This window comes from Trichosurus vulpecula, chromosome 6, assembly GCF_011100635.1.
Source record: "Trichosurus vulpecula isolate mTriVul1 chromosome 6, mTriVul1.pri, whole genome shotgun sequence".
NCBI classification, from domain to species: domain Eukaryota; kingdom Metazoa; phylum Chordata; class Mammalia; order Diprotodontia; family Phalangeridae; genus Trichosurus; species Trichosurus vulpecula.
In genome coordinates, this window is record NC_050578.1 from 231514138 (window position 1) to 231531286 (window position 17149).

General features: G+C 37.7%; 1 protein-coding gene across 1 annotated transcript in view; it reads left to right on the forward strand.

Moving 5' to 3' along the window:
- ZDHHC13 (zinc finger DHHC-type palmitoyltransferase 13) overlaps positions 1-17149 on the forward strand; it is a 61985-nt gene that overhangs the window by 13127 nt on the left and 31709 nt on the right. The window contains exons 2-5 of the mRNA XM_036762244.1: positions 4558-4706; positions 6910-7032; positions 9498-9575; positions 13586-13730. Of these exons, the coding sequence (XP_036618139.1) occupies positions 4558-4706; positions 6910-7032; positions 9498-9575; positions 13586-13730 (495 nt within the window). The remainder of the gene's footprint in view (positions 1-4557; positions 4707-6909; positions 7033-9497; positions 9576-13585; positions 13731-17149) is intronic.

Consider the following 17149-nt stretch of genomic DNA (forward strand, 5'->3'; position numbering starts at 1 on the left):
AAGAAAGGTAGACAATAAACTCCAGTGGCACTTGAATACTAAGCTAAGGAATTTTAACTTAACTCAGTATATAGTAGGGAGCCATTGAAGGATTTTGAGCAGTGACGTGATGACATCAGATCTGTGCATGGAAAAAGTCATCCCGACTGTGTGAAGGATGAATTGCAGTAGAGATAAATAGGAGCTGGGAAGGTCAGTTATGTTCTATAATAGCTCAGACACAGGCCTGTACTAGAATGACAACAATGGTTTAAAAAAGATTCAGATTTCAAAGGTAGAATTGATAAGACTTGATATCTAATTGATTATGGGAGGTGATGGAAAGAGAAAATGCAAAGATGACATTGAAACTTCAAGCATGAGTGAATAGAGATACCATTGACCCAACCCTCTGAAGTTTGTTCTATTCAGATATATCATCATATCTGTACCTCTTGGCGGTTATCTGCCAGTTCATAGATCAATCTTCCTTTCTCAAAGTGGTTGGTTTTTGACTCTCAGTATTTCTCCCTGGACTTGTTCACTTATACTTTGGTATACACATTGATGTTCCCCCAAACAGCTTGGACTCCCAAGTTCTCACTTTCCTCAGTTCTCATTTCCTATATCTTCACTCATCTCAACCACACCCACGGATGGTCACACCCTTGATCTCACTTACAAGTTCCACTTTCATAATCAAGAATTCTGAAAACCCTTTATCTGACCACAACTTCTTATCCTTCCATCACTCGCTGTTCTTCATTCTGACTCCATTCTTTGTCCTTCTTATGATCTGTACTCTCTCCATACCTCAGTGCTCTTCCAGGCCATCACCTCTGCTCTAACTTTGTTTAGTTAAAATTGTCCAACTTCACACTAACATTACTCTTGCATTTCTTGCTCCGTTTTCTTTTTGCTTCTCATGCTTTGACAAACTTCCCTTGACTGAATACTCTTACCATCTGCTTCCTCCATTTTAACTCAAGTAAGTGCTGGTTATTGGGTCCACTATGTGAGAAATAGAGGAAAGAGTTTTATTTCCACAGAAGTGACATGTACACATACTCCCAGCCTCATAAGAAACATAACAGGATTCAAGTCTGACGTAACTAGTTCCAACCAGAGCTATGGCTTGGTAGAACCAGGCTTCTGATAGGGTAAAAGGTAAGAAGCTTGTACACATGCTTAGTGATCTGTTTAATATTCATCAACACACCCCCAGGGTGGAGCAAGCTAATTTGAATGCACATATAATGCATGACAAGGAAGGGGGAACACATCTAGGAGAAAAACATGGTTCACAAAGTTGTATCCAGCCAATGAGTGACAGGGGGAGGGAACTCGCAGTTGAGAATGGGAATTAAAAGCTGGCTGTGTCCAGCTCTCTGCATGCCCTATGTGTAGGGCACCCACTCTTGCAAAAGTGTAATAAACTGCTTTCCTGGCCTCATCAGTTAAGGCCTTATCCCTTTGTGAGCATGTTTCTCACAACTATGAATTTATTTTATCTAATCTCTACTGGGCTCTCACAGTCATAAGGTAATCCTTTTACTCTTCCTTAGTTGATTCAGTATAGCACTAACCACAAAGGCTATTCTAAATCTCTTCTCAAGCCTTCAATTCTTCTAACCTTAACTTCTTAGCAGAAGACTGTGCCTCATACTTTACTGGGAAAATAGAGACCATTTGCCATAGCCTCACATTTCTCCTTTTTTCTACATCTCAGAACTCTTTGACCTTATCTCCCACTGTCTCTTCTTTTACTACAGTCTCTGATGAAGATAGAGTTCTTCTCCCCAAGACCAGCACCGGTACTTATACTCTTGATGCCATTCCCTCCCTGTCTCATCTGGTAGCTTGGTCTAATACCTTTCCCACCAATCTACAGTCTCTCCACATTTACTTTTTCCATGTTATCTACAAACATACCTAGATCTTCCCTATTCTTAAAAAACAACCCAAACTTCACTTGACCCTACTGTTGTTTCAAGTTGTTATTCTGTATCTCCCCCATCCCCTTTTATAGCCAAAATCCTAGAAAAGGCCATTTTGCTTTTTGCTTCTATTTTCTCTCCTTTCACTGCTCACTCCTTTGAAGTTTTGTTTCTAACCTCCATCACTGACCTCCAACTGCTTTCATCTAAGTTACTGTTAAACTCTTAATTATGAAATTCTATGTCCTTTTCTTATTCCTCATCTTCTTAACATCTGTTCACCATTTGACATAGTTTGTCACCTTATGCTCCTGGATGTTCTTTCCTAGCTTTTCATGACACTGCTATCTGCTGCTTCTCCATCTGCCTGTCTAGCCACTTCTCAAGTCTGCTTTGCTGAGTCATCATCCATGCCTTATGCCTAACCGTAGATGTCCTCAAAGGCTCTTTCCTCCCCTCTGCTCTCCTCTCTTCTACTTTCCACATCCTCCTTCAATGGAGGGATCAATTCCTATGGATTCAGTTACTGTTTCTATGCAGATGATTCCTAGATCTATGGATCTAGCCTCTAATCTTTCCCTGCACTCTTATCCTTACCTATTCCTGTCTCATCCCTGAGCTGTCTCTTCTTGAACATTTAAAAGCAGATGACCTATAGGCATCTTCACATGTATAAAACAGAACTCATTATCTTTTCTCCCTCTTCCTAACTTTCCTACTTAGAGAAAACCACCGTCCTTCCATTCGCCCGGGTTCATAACCATGGAACCATCCATGACTCTCACTCTGCCTCCATCTCTCATATCAAATTAGTTGCCATGTCTTTGTCATTCTACCTCCACAACTTGTCTTGGCATCCATTCACTTCTCTCCTGTGACACAGCTGCTGTCCAAGGTCATCATGCCTAGCTTCTTGCCTGGACAAAAACAACAGAAATAACAGCAATAGTTCACATTTTTATAATGCTTTAAGATTTGCAAAATGCTTTACATTATCCCCATTTTACTGATGAGGAACAGACTAAGAAATTAAAGGATTTGCTTACTGGAAATGAATACTAAATATCTGATACGGAATTTAAAACCAAACCTTTATAAATCTAAGTCCGGTGTTCTCTATCATATACTGTACTGCCTCTTAATTGTAATTCTCTCCTTCAAATCTCTCACTTCAATACTTCTACCATGAAGCTGCCTTTATTCTGTGGGTTGGGGGCAGGACAGGAAGAAGTGATGGTATGTACACTGATAAGCCTAGTGCAAGGGAGAGGGAGTAGTAGATTCAAAGAAGAGAACTCAGCAAAGTGATCAAGGTGGGATGAGGAGGGAAGGCCAAGTGGAAGTGGAGGCACCTGTTATGAGGATGGGAAATATCTGAAAGACAGAGATGAAGGGGGGAGAGTATTCTGGGGATGGAAAATAGCTTGTACAAATGCATAGAAATAGGAGGATTTAAGGTAATGGGTCTGAGACTCTCAAGGTCTACATTAGAATGATGTCCAGCTTTCTTAAAGATATTCAGATTGACTTTAAGGAGATCTTAAAGTCGAAGACTCATTATTAAAAAGAAATTCCAGTTGGGTGTTCAGACTTGAGAACCTAAGCCTGGTAACCATCAGATTTTAAATGCACCTAGTGGAAATATCTCTGAATAGTTTATTGGTTATGCTATTGAGAATTCCTTTGATGTAAATGAAAGGTCCAGAGAATCAATATCATGAATAGAATAACATTTTTTAGATTCCATGTAACCCTTTCTTCTCCTCCCACCTCTCAGCACCACCTCCTTTTTAGGATCTTAGGATGGTATCTGTAAGGTAACACCTACTTTTTATTTACATGTACAGATTTAGATGCCCTACTTGGCAGCAGGAAGCACCAAGGCATGCTAAGGCTTCTTTACCTAACCCATAAAGGAGGGCTCATTTTCAACATAATTTTTACCCTCTTCAGGAAATTGGTCAACTCTAGTTTGAGATAATTGCACATTCAGACAGTGTGGCTTAAAAAGCCACATTTAAGTCCATAGTCCCAATTTTCTGTCCCACCAACTATTCTAATAGAACTGTTGACTAGTATCAAAAATTAACAAGCTTGTTTCTTTATTCATTTTCTTTCCCCTGTGCTGTTCTCTCAATGAACCTAAAAGTCATGCAGCAGGAAAGAAAAAGGACAACAAAGGACATGGTTAATCTGTAAATTGGTTTGGGAAAAATTGGCTTGAATTATCTTTTTCTTAATGACCAAACTAGCCATTCTATATCATTAGAAGTCTCTGTAGTGTTTTTGCCAAAGGCATTCAAGTCAGAAACTTGCTTTTAGGTTAAATTTAATAAATCTAAGATAAGACTACCTCTAAAGATTTTTTTAATTCAGACCATTAGCATCCTTTTGTAGTGATTTATATCATTTGTAACTTTATATTAATGAATGAGAAAGTATTTATTAAGCACAATTATTGTGTGCCAGGCACTGGGAATTATTGGCAGAATTAAGAAATATGAAAGATACATTCCCCAGGACCCATTTCCAAGACTTCAAAATGTTAATTAGTTAATTAACATAGATATAATGTTTGTTTGCTCAATTGGTTATATATACTATTGATGATTTTATAACCCTTTGCATTGTGAATCTTCAGTGCAGGAATCACAGTCATGGCTCCCATTGGTCTCCAGGGCTTGGTCATCGAAACATCTCTGCACAGGAAAACAGAGAACCAACAAAGGAAAAAGAAGCTTTGCCTCTTATAGAGGACTCTAGTAACTGTGACATTGTAAAAGCTACCCAGTAAGTCCACTACAATCATATATCCTCAGGCTAAATTTCATTGGTATACTACTGTATATGCTGTGCTATCCAGTGCAGTTCATAACATTGTTTTGCTGCTTTCACCTTAATGAAGGATGATAATAGTAACATTCAAGAAAAAATAAAAGAAGGCTGCATTTGAAACAACAAAGAACATTTGCTATTTGGGAATTCATTTATTTGGATATGCAGCCAACCTTTGTAAAGGTGACCCTAACTATACTAACAAAAACCTTTGCACATAGTATAAGCATTCAATAAATACTTGTTGATTGATCTAAAAAATTGAAGGTACATTTAATATTCATTTATGGGACAAATCAACATATTGGAAATGACAGTATTTCGTAAGTTAATTTGTAGATAGAATGCACTGTCAAAGTATTGATACATTTCTTTATATGAATGAATTAAAATGCTAAAGGAAATTTATAAGGATAAACAAGTAGGTAACTTGATGAAGGTGGTTATCGTAAAAATTCTTCTGGTACTGACTAAAAATAAGTGAAGTGAATATAGATCCTAGACATAGAACCAAATAGATCTGGGAAAACTGGAGAATAGGCTCAACTATAGAGGTCTGTCAGAGTATTGTGGAAACATTATCCAACTGGATGTCAACCTTAGAGGATTATAGATTAATTCAGTGCCAGGAGTCTCAGATAACAGGCAGCAGGGTCTGGGAAGAGGGGCTTAACAACATTGGGCCTTCAGAAGGAAAGAAGCACTCTTCAAATAAGGACACCATAGAAGAATTGGCAAAGTGATTTGTAAAGACAGGTGAAGATTGATTGAAGAAGAGAAATAAACATTTAAAGAGGAGAATTCCCTCAGTGTACTTAGTTACAAAGAAAATTATGTAAAAATCCCCTGAAAAAGGTATTGGGAAAAGGTTTTCCAACAAATTTGGAAAAGATACCAGGATGACAAGAGCATAACTACTGAGAACTTTCAGAATGGCTCAAAAGAGCAATCAAAGACTTAAACAAAAATATCACAGAATTATAGAACTTGAGAATTAGGAGGGATTTCAGTGCTCATCTAGTCCAGCCCATATGTGAAAAGAATACTATTACATAAACAAAATTGGTTTTCTGGTCTCTACTGGAAGACTTCTAAGGCAGAAGAACCCATCATCTCTTCAGGCAGCCCATTATAATTTTGGCCAGCTCTAATTGTTGAAAAGTTTTTCTTGGTAGTGAGTCAAAATTTCCTTCTTAGCAAATCTCTCGTTTCTTCTCTGTGGATATTCTGTCTATGGTTGTAAATCATAAACCCTGTACAACTTGGTAGGTAGTCTTCATATATTGCTGTGGCCAAAAAATTGATTGCCTGATGGCCAACCTTTTGGTAATGATCTTCCAGGGCTTGCATTCCACTAGCATAGCTTTTGATCACAGAATCGCAGAACTGGAAGGGACCCAAAGCCATCTAGTTCAACCAGCACCTGGACAAGAATGTCCTCCACTATATTCCTGACAAGGTGATCATCCAGCTCTTTCCCAAAGATCTCCATCCCATTCCACCCAGGAAAGCTCTATAGTTGTTAGATAATTTCTTCTTCCTTCAAGCTCAAACTTGCAAGCCCCACCTACAGCTCCTAAGTCTGCCCTCTGTGATTTGGAAGTGCTATCTTATTCCTGTTCTTCATGACATCCTCCCAAACACTCCTTTAGCTACCTACTTCATGTCCCTGATAAGTCCTGTCTTCTCCAGACTCACATCTGTAATGAGGAGGCATTAGAGTAGAACTTTAATAGAAGACATAAAGCTAACTAATTATAGGGAAAAAACCAGAAGTATTACTTTTTCAGCAAAATCTTAAAGTTGTTTCTATGATGGAGAATTGAGTCCTGTTTTATATCACTATCCATTATCAGTACTTCATCCTTGTTACATAAAATCATAGACCATTTCTGGTTAGTCCTGACCTAGAGGACTTGCTAACCAGGCATTATTTGTTCTGAATCAGGAAATGGAGTAAATCAGCATAAGCTTTAGTATTAGAACTCATCATCTTGGATGATGCTATTCAATCTTGTCATCTTACCTTGATTTGTAGTCGCCATATTATTCACCTGTAAGATAGACTACTGAGAACCTTTTGAAAGGAGACATTTTAGTGTTTGAATGTTTTTAAGTAATGCTCTGTGGCATGGATTTGAATGTTTTCTTTTTTTAGATATGGGATTTTTGAGCGATGCAAAGAGTTGATAGAAGCTGGATATGATGTCAGACAACCAGACAAAGAAAATGTGTCTCTTTTACACTGGGCTGCTATAAACAACAGACTGGATCTTGTAAAGTAAGACTGGGCAACTGCTCCATAAATGTCTCTGTTTCTTTGTTGATGATTATTTTCCTTTTCCATTTCTTTTTTTGTGTGTGAATTTTCTCTCTTTTTTGAAGCATAAGTTAGAGTGATGACCCATTTTTAATATTTCTCTGTGAAGGACTTTGGTTCTCAGAAATTCTATTTCATTATCATCACTTCCCTGAGAATGTGAATTTCAACAAGCTGCGAATCAAATCAATGTGAACATAAAGACAAAATTTGAGTACCAAAAATGTGAAGTCTTTAAAGAAGGGTGTAAAAATGCCTTTCATGGCAAATCAGAAACTTGAATCTAGTTTAGTTGAAATCTTACAATGTTTTACGTTTGAGAGGTATGATCAGAAGAGGGTTGGGAGAATTTTGAAGTACCCTTTAAGTAAAATTTTAAAATATTATTATACTGCTGCTTACCCATGATCCTTTTTATTTCTTTAATGTATATATTTTACTGTTTTGTCATTTACTATCTTAAGTTTAGGATAAGTTATCACTGGCGCCATAATCTTTTTCAAAAAGTTAAGTAACTATTTAAAACAATTTGTTATTTCCATCACATACACAACCCAGTCTTGGATAAGTATCTGGAAATGACTCTGTGTGCTTTTTTTGATGATCTTTTAACCATTCAGTAACCTTTTCTCATTCTGCTTCCTTCTTGAAATTTTACAGCATGTGATGCTGTAAGCTAGTTTCTCCTCCCTGAGTTCTCCCGATGCCTGGTTTTCTTCTTACATGTCTGGCTTCTTCTTTTGAGTTGTTTTTGCTGGGTCATCATCCATGTCCCACTTGCTGTGCATCGTGTGCTCAAGGTCCCACTCCTGGGTCCTCTCTTCCTCTCCCCTTTCCTCCCCATATCATCAGCTACCTTTTGGACAACTTTGAATAGATATCACTTGGGCATCCCAAAAGCAACACTTCCATAACAGGATTCATTACCTTCACTGCCCAAACATCTCTTCATTCCTTTTTCTGTTGAAGTAGCGACCATCCTTCCAGTCACAAGAGTCCTTGTTGATGCATTACGTACCCTCAACTTTTAGGTCCGGTTAGTTTACAAGTGTTTTCAATTCTACCAACATAATACCTTTTCTAACCTTCTCTACACTCACACCACATCTATCCTACTTCAGTTCTTAATCACTTATCATTAGATTATTGCAATAGTAGGTTACTCTCTACGTTTCCAGTCTTTTCCCTTTCCACCTCATTCTTTACATGGTTTGTATTCTAAAGCACAGTTCTGACTGTCACTCCCATGCTCAAGAAAGTCCCATTTACCCTAGGGACTCTTTCTTGTCCCCAGGGGAAAAGACAATGACATTTCAAGCTCTTCACAATCTGATTCCAGCCATATTCCAGATTTACTGTACGGTACTCTCCTTCGCTCATTCTAATCACCACCAAACTCACCTGCTTCCTATTCTGTTTGCTACATTCCATCCATCTCCCACCTTTATGCTTCTACACAAACCCAAGTCTGGAATGCCCTCCCTCCTCACTTCTACTTCATGGATTCCTTTGCTTCTTCCTTCAGAGCTCTGCCTAACTACCAATTCTTTTATTTAAAAGAGGTCCATCCTGATGTATTTGCTAGTGCCTCACCCTCACCCTAATTACGTTTTATCTGTTTTATGTATAGTTTGTAATTACTTTTCTGTGTCTATTTTGTCTCCACTCAACAGAACGTGAACTCCTGAGGGCAGGGTTTTTTTTACTTTTGGGTTTCTGTCCCCAATACCTTCCAAAATGCATGGTGCATAATAGTTGCTTAATAAATCCTTGTTTCATGTTACCATAAATGCGAGGTGTAATAAAGTAATGTGACATATTTTTTGTGTCACGTTTAAAAAATCATTCTACTTACTTTAATAAACTACATAAAACATCACATATATTTCAGGAAGATTTATTTTATCTAATTTTAAGAGTTTTCAGAACTTTGCCTCAAATAAGATGAGAGCACTCTATTTAAACTTTTCTGAAAGACTTTCCAGCTTTGTCCTACTTTGAAAGTAGTACAAATGAGAAATTGAATTCACTATTAAAACTGATATGATCTCTTTTTGTTCTTTCACCACATTAAGATTGCTTCATATGTGACACTAATACATACAGTGTTACACACAGTGTTTTAGGCGTGAAGTTTTTGAAGGCTGATGTGGTTAGTGAGAATGTGCGGAGAACAATAAGCCAATGTAGAAGAGGAAAGTTATAACTGAAGATTGTAACTGAAGTCAGTAGTTACCAGCCAAGAATATTTGACTAGGAAAGGGCACAAGACTCTAGGAAGAATCTTTTTCCTAGTTCCATAGAGCTGAAAATGTGTTTTCTTTTGGCAAATAGTATCTTTGTTTGTTAGCATTTATTACAAATCTAACTAGTATGATGAATTATGAATTTTGGATTTTAATAAACTTGTGTGTTTTTCTGCATAGGTTTTATATTTCAAAAGGTGCTGTTGTAGATCAGTTGGGTGGGGACTTAAATTCAACCCCTCTTCACTGGGCCATCAGGTAAGTTTTCTAATGGTGAATTCACATTTATATTGTTTTTTAAGGTTTGAAAGTTCTTTGCTCACAACAAATCTGTGAGTTAAGAATTGCAAATATTATCACTATCTTGTAGTTGAGGTCACTTGGACTCAGATAGGTGAAACCCTTGCCCAGGGTCACCCAGTGAGTTGGTATTATTGAGATTTCAACCCAGGTTCCACAAAACCACACTGCCTTAGTAACAGAGCTGTTTAGGTTACTTAAGCCTATCTAAGCATTATAAGCAGTTTTAATAATTTTTTCATGTTATCCTTAAGTTTTTTTTTAGAGGCATTTGTTCCTTTGTTATAATGTAGTTGTTCAGTTATGATTGTAAGACTCAGATGTATGTCATTAAACATTGTTTCCGTAATTAGGGTAAATATTTTGAGTAATTAATCTTGAGGGATAGCATCACATAGTGCACAGAGAGCCAGCAAGACCTGGGCTTAGTTCTTGCCTCTGGTATATACTGTGTCACCCTGGGCAAGTCACTAAACATATTAGTGCCCTAAGCAATTTTCTTAGAGTGTAAGTTGGAGATGAGGCACTGACTGGCATGGGGGAAGGGAGTTTTCTCATCAAAGAGTTCCCTATACCAGTGAGATCCTTGGTCTAGTTCCTGTCCCTATAATTAATCACATAGATGAACTCCTATTTCTATAAACTGAGGATCTCACTCAGAGTAGTCATAGAATGTATGTCCACTTGAAAACTTTAATCAGTGGATTCAAAAGCACAGCTTGATTCACAAATCAGAGGTATGTGAGGCATATCCTGATAGCATTAGCAGTAGACTGAATTTGTCCCAAATGGACATTTGTCAAAGAACAGACAGGCCAATATGAAATACCAGGCAGTTAAAGTAGAGCCCACCGGTGCCCGCTCAGTGCTATACTGTAATTTAAAAGTCCCTCTTCTGCCCTTCTTAGTTCCCTTTTACCTCGTCATTGCCCATTAAAGATAACCTTTAAATGCAAATTCATTTGAAGCCAAAGTAGTGTAAGAAAAATGTATTTTTTCCCCTGTATCAAAGAACTTGAAAATACAGAGTTAGATAAATGTAGCAATCCACATATATTTGCAAGGAATGGCTATCATTGGCAAATCTTAGCTCCATATCTTTCTGCAGCGCTGTTAGGCCATTTGGTTCATCAACTATGAGGGCCATAGTTTAGCAGTGTTAGTTTTCAACTCTGTTATGTTAATAGGTCTTCTCCTGAAGTCCTGCTGTTTGCCTCATTGTGCCATGCTAATGATCCCAGGTTCAGCAAGGCCACATGGGCACAGCATAAGTTCTGACAGGTCTCTTGCCGTATTTAAAAGGCTGTGAGTGTGAATGTGAGCTGGAGAGACAATACATCTACCACTCATGAATTTGTTGTTGTTGCTGTTCACTTGTTTTTTGGTCATACCTGACTCTTTGTGACCCCTTTTGGAGTTTTCTTGGCAAAGACAGTGGAGTGGTTTGCCTTTTCCTCCTCCAAATCATTTTGTGAGGAAATAGAAGCAGACAGGGTTGTGACTTGCCCAGGGTCACACAGCTAATAAGTGTCTGAGGCTAGATTTGAATTTAGGAAGATGAGTCTTCCTCACTTCAGGCCCAGCGCTGTATCCCCTGTGCCACCTAGCTTCCCTGCTCATGAATTAATCAGGGCTAAGTTCAGAGACCTCACTGGATTGTTACAGGGTAGTGAATTTTTTGTCAGTGGCAATTCCTGAAGAAAAAGATGCTATCAGGATATGCCTCCTTTGCCACTGATTTTTGGATCAAGCTGTGTTTTTTAATCCACTGATTAAAGTTTTCAAGTGGACATACATTCTATGACTACTCTGAGTCAGAGAGCAGTTGCAATTTACATCATTTGAGGGTGTATTGACATAGGCCATTGAACCATTGAAGTACATCAAAAGTTACATCTACCTTCTTTTTAAAATCTTTCCATTTCTTACAAAAGGGCCCACTTTAATCTTATGAAGCTCCAACCTTAAAATAGAAAGAAGTTGGCAGAGAGACTGAGCCAGAAAACAAATGGAGTTGGTAGGTGGGTTCCCAGTCAAATATTTAGAAAGATAACCTAGGCTGATATAATATATGTATATATTCTTGAAAAATAACATGACTTACAATGTTGCTGTCTGTTAAATTGAAACATCTATCTGGCTGGTGCTTAAATAACATTTTTCATTTTGTAAATAGTCATAATATTGTATAAGAAGTAATTTCAAAGTTATAGTTGTTGGCATAAATTGTTTTCCTGTAGAATCAGGCTCCATGCTCCTGTAGGAGGTAGAGGCCAGCATGTTAACTGTATTAAATCATAGAATCATAGATTTTCCTAGTTAGAAGGGAACTCATGTCATTTAGTATAACCCATATCCAAAATGGAATCCCTCTTCCCTCATCCTCCATTTAAAGATAATCACTAATGGGGGAGCTCACTGTCTTCTAAGATATAATACTCTTGGACAGCTCCAAAATTTTTCTGAATATCAAATCAAGTTCTCTCTGAAGCTTCTACCTGTTGGTCCTGCTTCTGCCCTCAGGGGCCAGAAAAGGCAAGTTTAATTAAACTTTCACGTGACTGCCATCTAAATACTTAAAGGCAGCTCCCATTTTGCTTCCTCAGTCCTCTCATCTTCAGCTTAAATATGCTTATTTCTTTCAACTCATCCTCATAGGGCACAATTTCCAGTTCCCTTGCAGTCCTGATTGCTCTCCTGAAGGTGCCTAACTTGTTTATGCTTTTCTCAAAATGTGGTGCCCTGAGCTGAACACAGTACTATGGAAGGAACAGAACCATAATTACCCATGAACCCTAAACTTCTAATAATGTTGCGTAATATCACTTTAGCCTTTTAGGCTGCTTTGCTACAGTCTTGACTCTATTGACCTAGCTGACCATTCAAACTCCCAGGTATTCTTTACATGAACTATTCTCCACCCTTGATTTCTTTATCCTGAACTTACATAGTTGATTTTTTTTTGAAACCACATGTGTGTTGGATAAAGCATTTGACTTGCAGTCAGGAAGACCTAACTTCAGATTCTGCCCCAGACGCTTATTAGCTGCATGAATCTGGGCAAGTCACATAAGCGCTCTTGTCCTCAGTTTCTTCATCCATAAAATGGGGGTAATAATAGCAACGACCTCGTAGGGTTGTTTTGAGGATCAAATGGGACGTTGTATGTAAAATGCTTTGTCAACCTTATATTATAAATGTTAGCTATTATAATTTCATTTATCAGATCTAGTTAAAAAATTTTGGACCCCAATTCTAACATCCAATGTGTTAGCTTTTCTTTCTAGTTCCATATAGTTCACAGATTTGATCTGCATACCATATTTATCTTAGTTATTAATTAAAATTTTGGACAGCAGAGGACCAAAAACAAGTCCCTGGAGTACTCAACTAAAGATCTCCTTCATGGTTCATAGGATTGTAGATCTGGAAGGGACCCAAGATATTAGTCCAACCTTTGCATTTTACCCATGAGGAAGCTAAGGCCCACAAGGATTAAATAATTTCTCCAAGGTCACACAGGTAGCAAATAACAGTACTGGGGTTTGAAGCCAAGTCATCTGACTCCAAATCCGGTGTTCTTGGAGCATTGATCACTTCCCAAAATGAATCAACTTCAAGCTCACATATCTTTCATATGCCATGACCAAGAACACATATTGACAGTCTGCATATATTCATAAGGAATGGCTGGCATAGGCAAACTTCACCTCCATGTCTTTTTCTAGCACTATGAAATCACCAATTCATCTCCTGCTTATAAAACATCCCATGTATATGACATTCATTCCTAACTTAAAGGCATCCACAGGTTTGAAAGCAACTTTTCATGTGTATCTAATCTACTAGTTTATCTATTTCTAAACTAAATCTATCATGGCTCAGATAAGGTGATACGAGTTAATATCTATTTTTTCCCTCTGTACTATAAAATTCAACAGTATTTTTTTTTCTGTTTTCTTTTACAGACAAGGACATTTACCTATGGTAATATTGTTACTCCAGTGTGGCGCAGATCCCACGCTCATTGATGGAGAAGGATTTAGTGGTATCCATCTGGCTGTGTTATTTCAGCATATGCCTGTCATAGCATATCTCATCTCAAAGGGTCAGGTATGTTTTTGAAATGTTCTTTATGTTTCGTCTGTTATAAATTGGAAAGATTCTAATTATTAATCAATTTTAAGTAGGATTTAAGGCTCTATCACAAAAGGCCTTGTGCCTCACCTAGATGTTGAGGTGACCCAGAGTTCTCAAAGCCATGAGAACAATTGAAAACTCTGGCAGTTTCTTCTAAGTGAGACAGGCTTTGAAAATGATCCCGGTGACAGACTATATGTGTTCCCTGAGGACCAGTTTAGCCTAATGTGGAAAGGCTCATTACTAGAAGGTCAGTTATTAGATGATGAACTTTATGGGCATGATGATGCATAAAACATAAAAATTCCAATTGGTCCTCCTTCTGATTCCATAAAATGAAGGAAAATAGGTACTAAGCATCACACATATCAGATCTTTGTTTAATGGGTAATGTGTTGGTAGAATGCTAGAGAAATGAACCATATCTGCTTTGTTATTCTTGCTATAAATGTAATTGATAGGTGTAAAGTAATATGGTATATGAAAGGACCGTTCACAGTTTCTCATCAGAGAAGTAAGTAATAGGCTTGTCAGGATTGGTTTTCATCATATCCCTGGAGGCAATGGAAGCCACTTTGTGAGCTCTTTGGTCATGCTCCCAAGGAGGATAAGCAGGTGGGCCACCATGAAAATACTTAGAGCTTATGGGCCCGTCCCTGCTGCAGAAGATAAAATAGAAAAGATTTATGAAGAGTTTGATCAAATCCTCCAAATGGAGTCTGATACATACAGTGATTTTTGATGACATCAGAATGAAGGTGGGCACAGGAGGGGAAAGATAAGAAGCCTGTGGTAAAATGAAAAAGTCAAAAGGCTTGTTTATATGCTGCTTAAAAGTTTCTTGCCTGTTTAATGGGGATACTTTCTTCAAGGTGATCATTGGGAGGTGCTGGCTATAGTGGGCACTGAACAACATCACAACAATGGAAAAAGGTTATATCTTAATGGACAGGAAATAACTAGTTACCGTTATGAGAGAACTGCCTATTTGCGAGCAGTCAGGCCACTGACAAAGAAGAAAAGTTAAAATCGAGACAGAAATTAAAAATAAAGGGTGAAAATGAGGAAGTAACAAGGCATGCAATTACATCAGCACTAATCTGACCTTTTAAATAATTTTTTCACTTTGAAAAATGGGAAGACAAAAGGAGATATAAAAGTCTATGAGATTCCTTAGATGAGTTTAAGTGAGTACCAAATAGTTGCCATCGCAAGAAGACCAAAAGACCCTGGTAATCACATTTAAAAAAATGTGAACACCTAGCCAAGGAAAATATATAGTAGCCAAGATCAACACTAGATTAGTGTAAAAGCTCATCTGCCACAATGGAGGAATATAACACAATGAGGAATAGTATCAACTCACAAAATAGAGAAAAGAAGTTGACAGGAAATAGCTTGGTATGAGACTGCAAAGCCAGACTATCCTGAGATTTTTGATAGATGAAACCGGAAGGAGGACAAGAAATAGACATGATGTGGAGAAGATCATTGAAGACAGGAGGAGCACCACATTTGGACCATACCACTCCAGTAGCCAATTGAAAAAGTGGTAATGACACAAGATAAAGTCAGAAAAACAGATGAACTTGACCTTGACATAGAGAAGAAATCTGTGCTGGACATGGCACAAGTTTAAAAACATTTTTAATTTGATTTTTTAAATATCTCAAAGTTGATAATATTCCAAAAGAAAGGAACACAGTATGGATGATACTGTCACTTTGATTTATTGGTTTCTCTATCGATGGTGAAGTCCTCCAGGTGTTCTTGTTTGCAAAATTGTGCTGATTTCATCAAATTCTAGAACATCGCAGAACCTCAGGAAGAGATTTGTAATGAAGGCTGTCTATTGCCCTGGCTTGAACATACATTTGAATGGGCATCGTATAGAGCTTTTCCATCATTATGTATATCTAGGACAGGTAATCCTAATTGACAACAAGTTTGGCCCAGGAGAAAGAGAGTGGATTAGATTGATTTTGGTAAGTTTCAAAGCTCCTTTACTGACCCCAAGCTTCCCATGAAAGTAAAAATCCATGTTTTTAATATTAACACTCTCCCATGGAATACAATTGTCTCTGAAGAATTAAAAATAAATTTCACACAGAGGGCAATGGAAATATTCATGGTAGGTGTGCAAAAGCAAAAACATGTAACTAATGAGGAACTCCAAAGGAGTAGAAGATGTCATCAAGGAATCATGTAATTAAACGAGAAGATAGGCTGGTTATGTGGCAAGAACAAAAGATGACAGGTGAACAGCCAGAGTGCTTCACTGGTACCCTCACAATATCAAGAGAAAGTAAGGAGGGTCTCTAGCACATGGGGTGATACCCCTCTGGTAAACTGAAGGGATGACTTGGATAATAGTCACATAATATATGGTAGGCATGGATGGGTTGCAATCTGCATCATTGAAAGGAGCTCAAGAATTGATGAGGACATAGATCCATTGAATATCGTTACTAAAAATAACAGACCAATAAAACATCTGCAACTTTGTGCTTATAGACCTACTTTCTCATCTTTATAAAATCCTTGTGAGAATGGTCAGTTTATACATCAAGTTTATACCTGATAAAAACACAAGAGGGCAACAGGCAGGCTTTTACAGACAATTTTCTACAGCAGCCTCCATCTTTACAATCACACTACGACCTAGGAGGTGTAAAAGATGTGAGATCCTGCTATAGCATTTCACTTGATAGAACACAATGCAACCTGAAAGGCTTTACTCAGACAAGATGTTTAAACATGTATGTTAAAATCATACGTGTCTCTATAGCAGATACAATCTCAATGATCACTTGTTCTGTATCTGCTGAGTATCATCAACAAGCAAGGCATAAAACGGGGACTTGGTATAGACCAAGACAGTCTAAATAGTACAAAGATTTCCTTTCAATGGTGATATTTTCCAAGTGTTCCTGTTTGTAGAACACAGTACTCTGCATCAAGCCCTCCAGGGTCATCTTTATGAGCTGCACTATCGCTCTAAAGATATAGGCCTGGTCATTCATACTGGAAAACTAAAGGGCATGAAAAACACATAATGAACAGATTATCACATGCAGTTTCAGGGCAGCCCATTTAGTTAATCTATTTTATATATGTATATGTATATATATATATATATATATATATCATCATCATTGTTAGATAGATTGATATAAAATCTTAGACTAGGGCTGCTAGTGAACAGTGAGCTGCTCCCACAGTTATTAAGTAAGAGGTTGGGCTTATGTTTGAGAAATTCTCATGGTTGAGAAATTTTACAGCCTTTCCAAAACTACTTCCTCCTGCAAAAGCCTATCTTTGTTATGATATGAATGTTTTCTCATTGATACCCTATGGCCATGAATCATAGAGTACCAAACTCAGAAGAAACA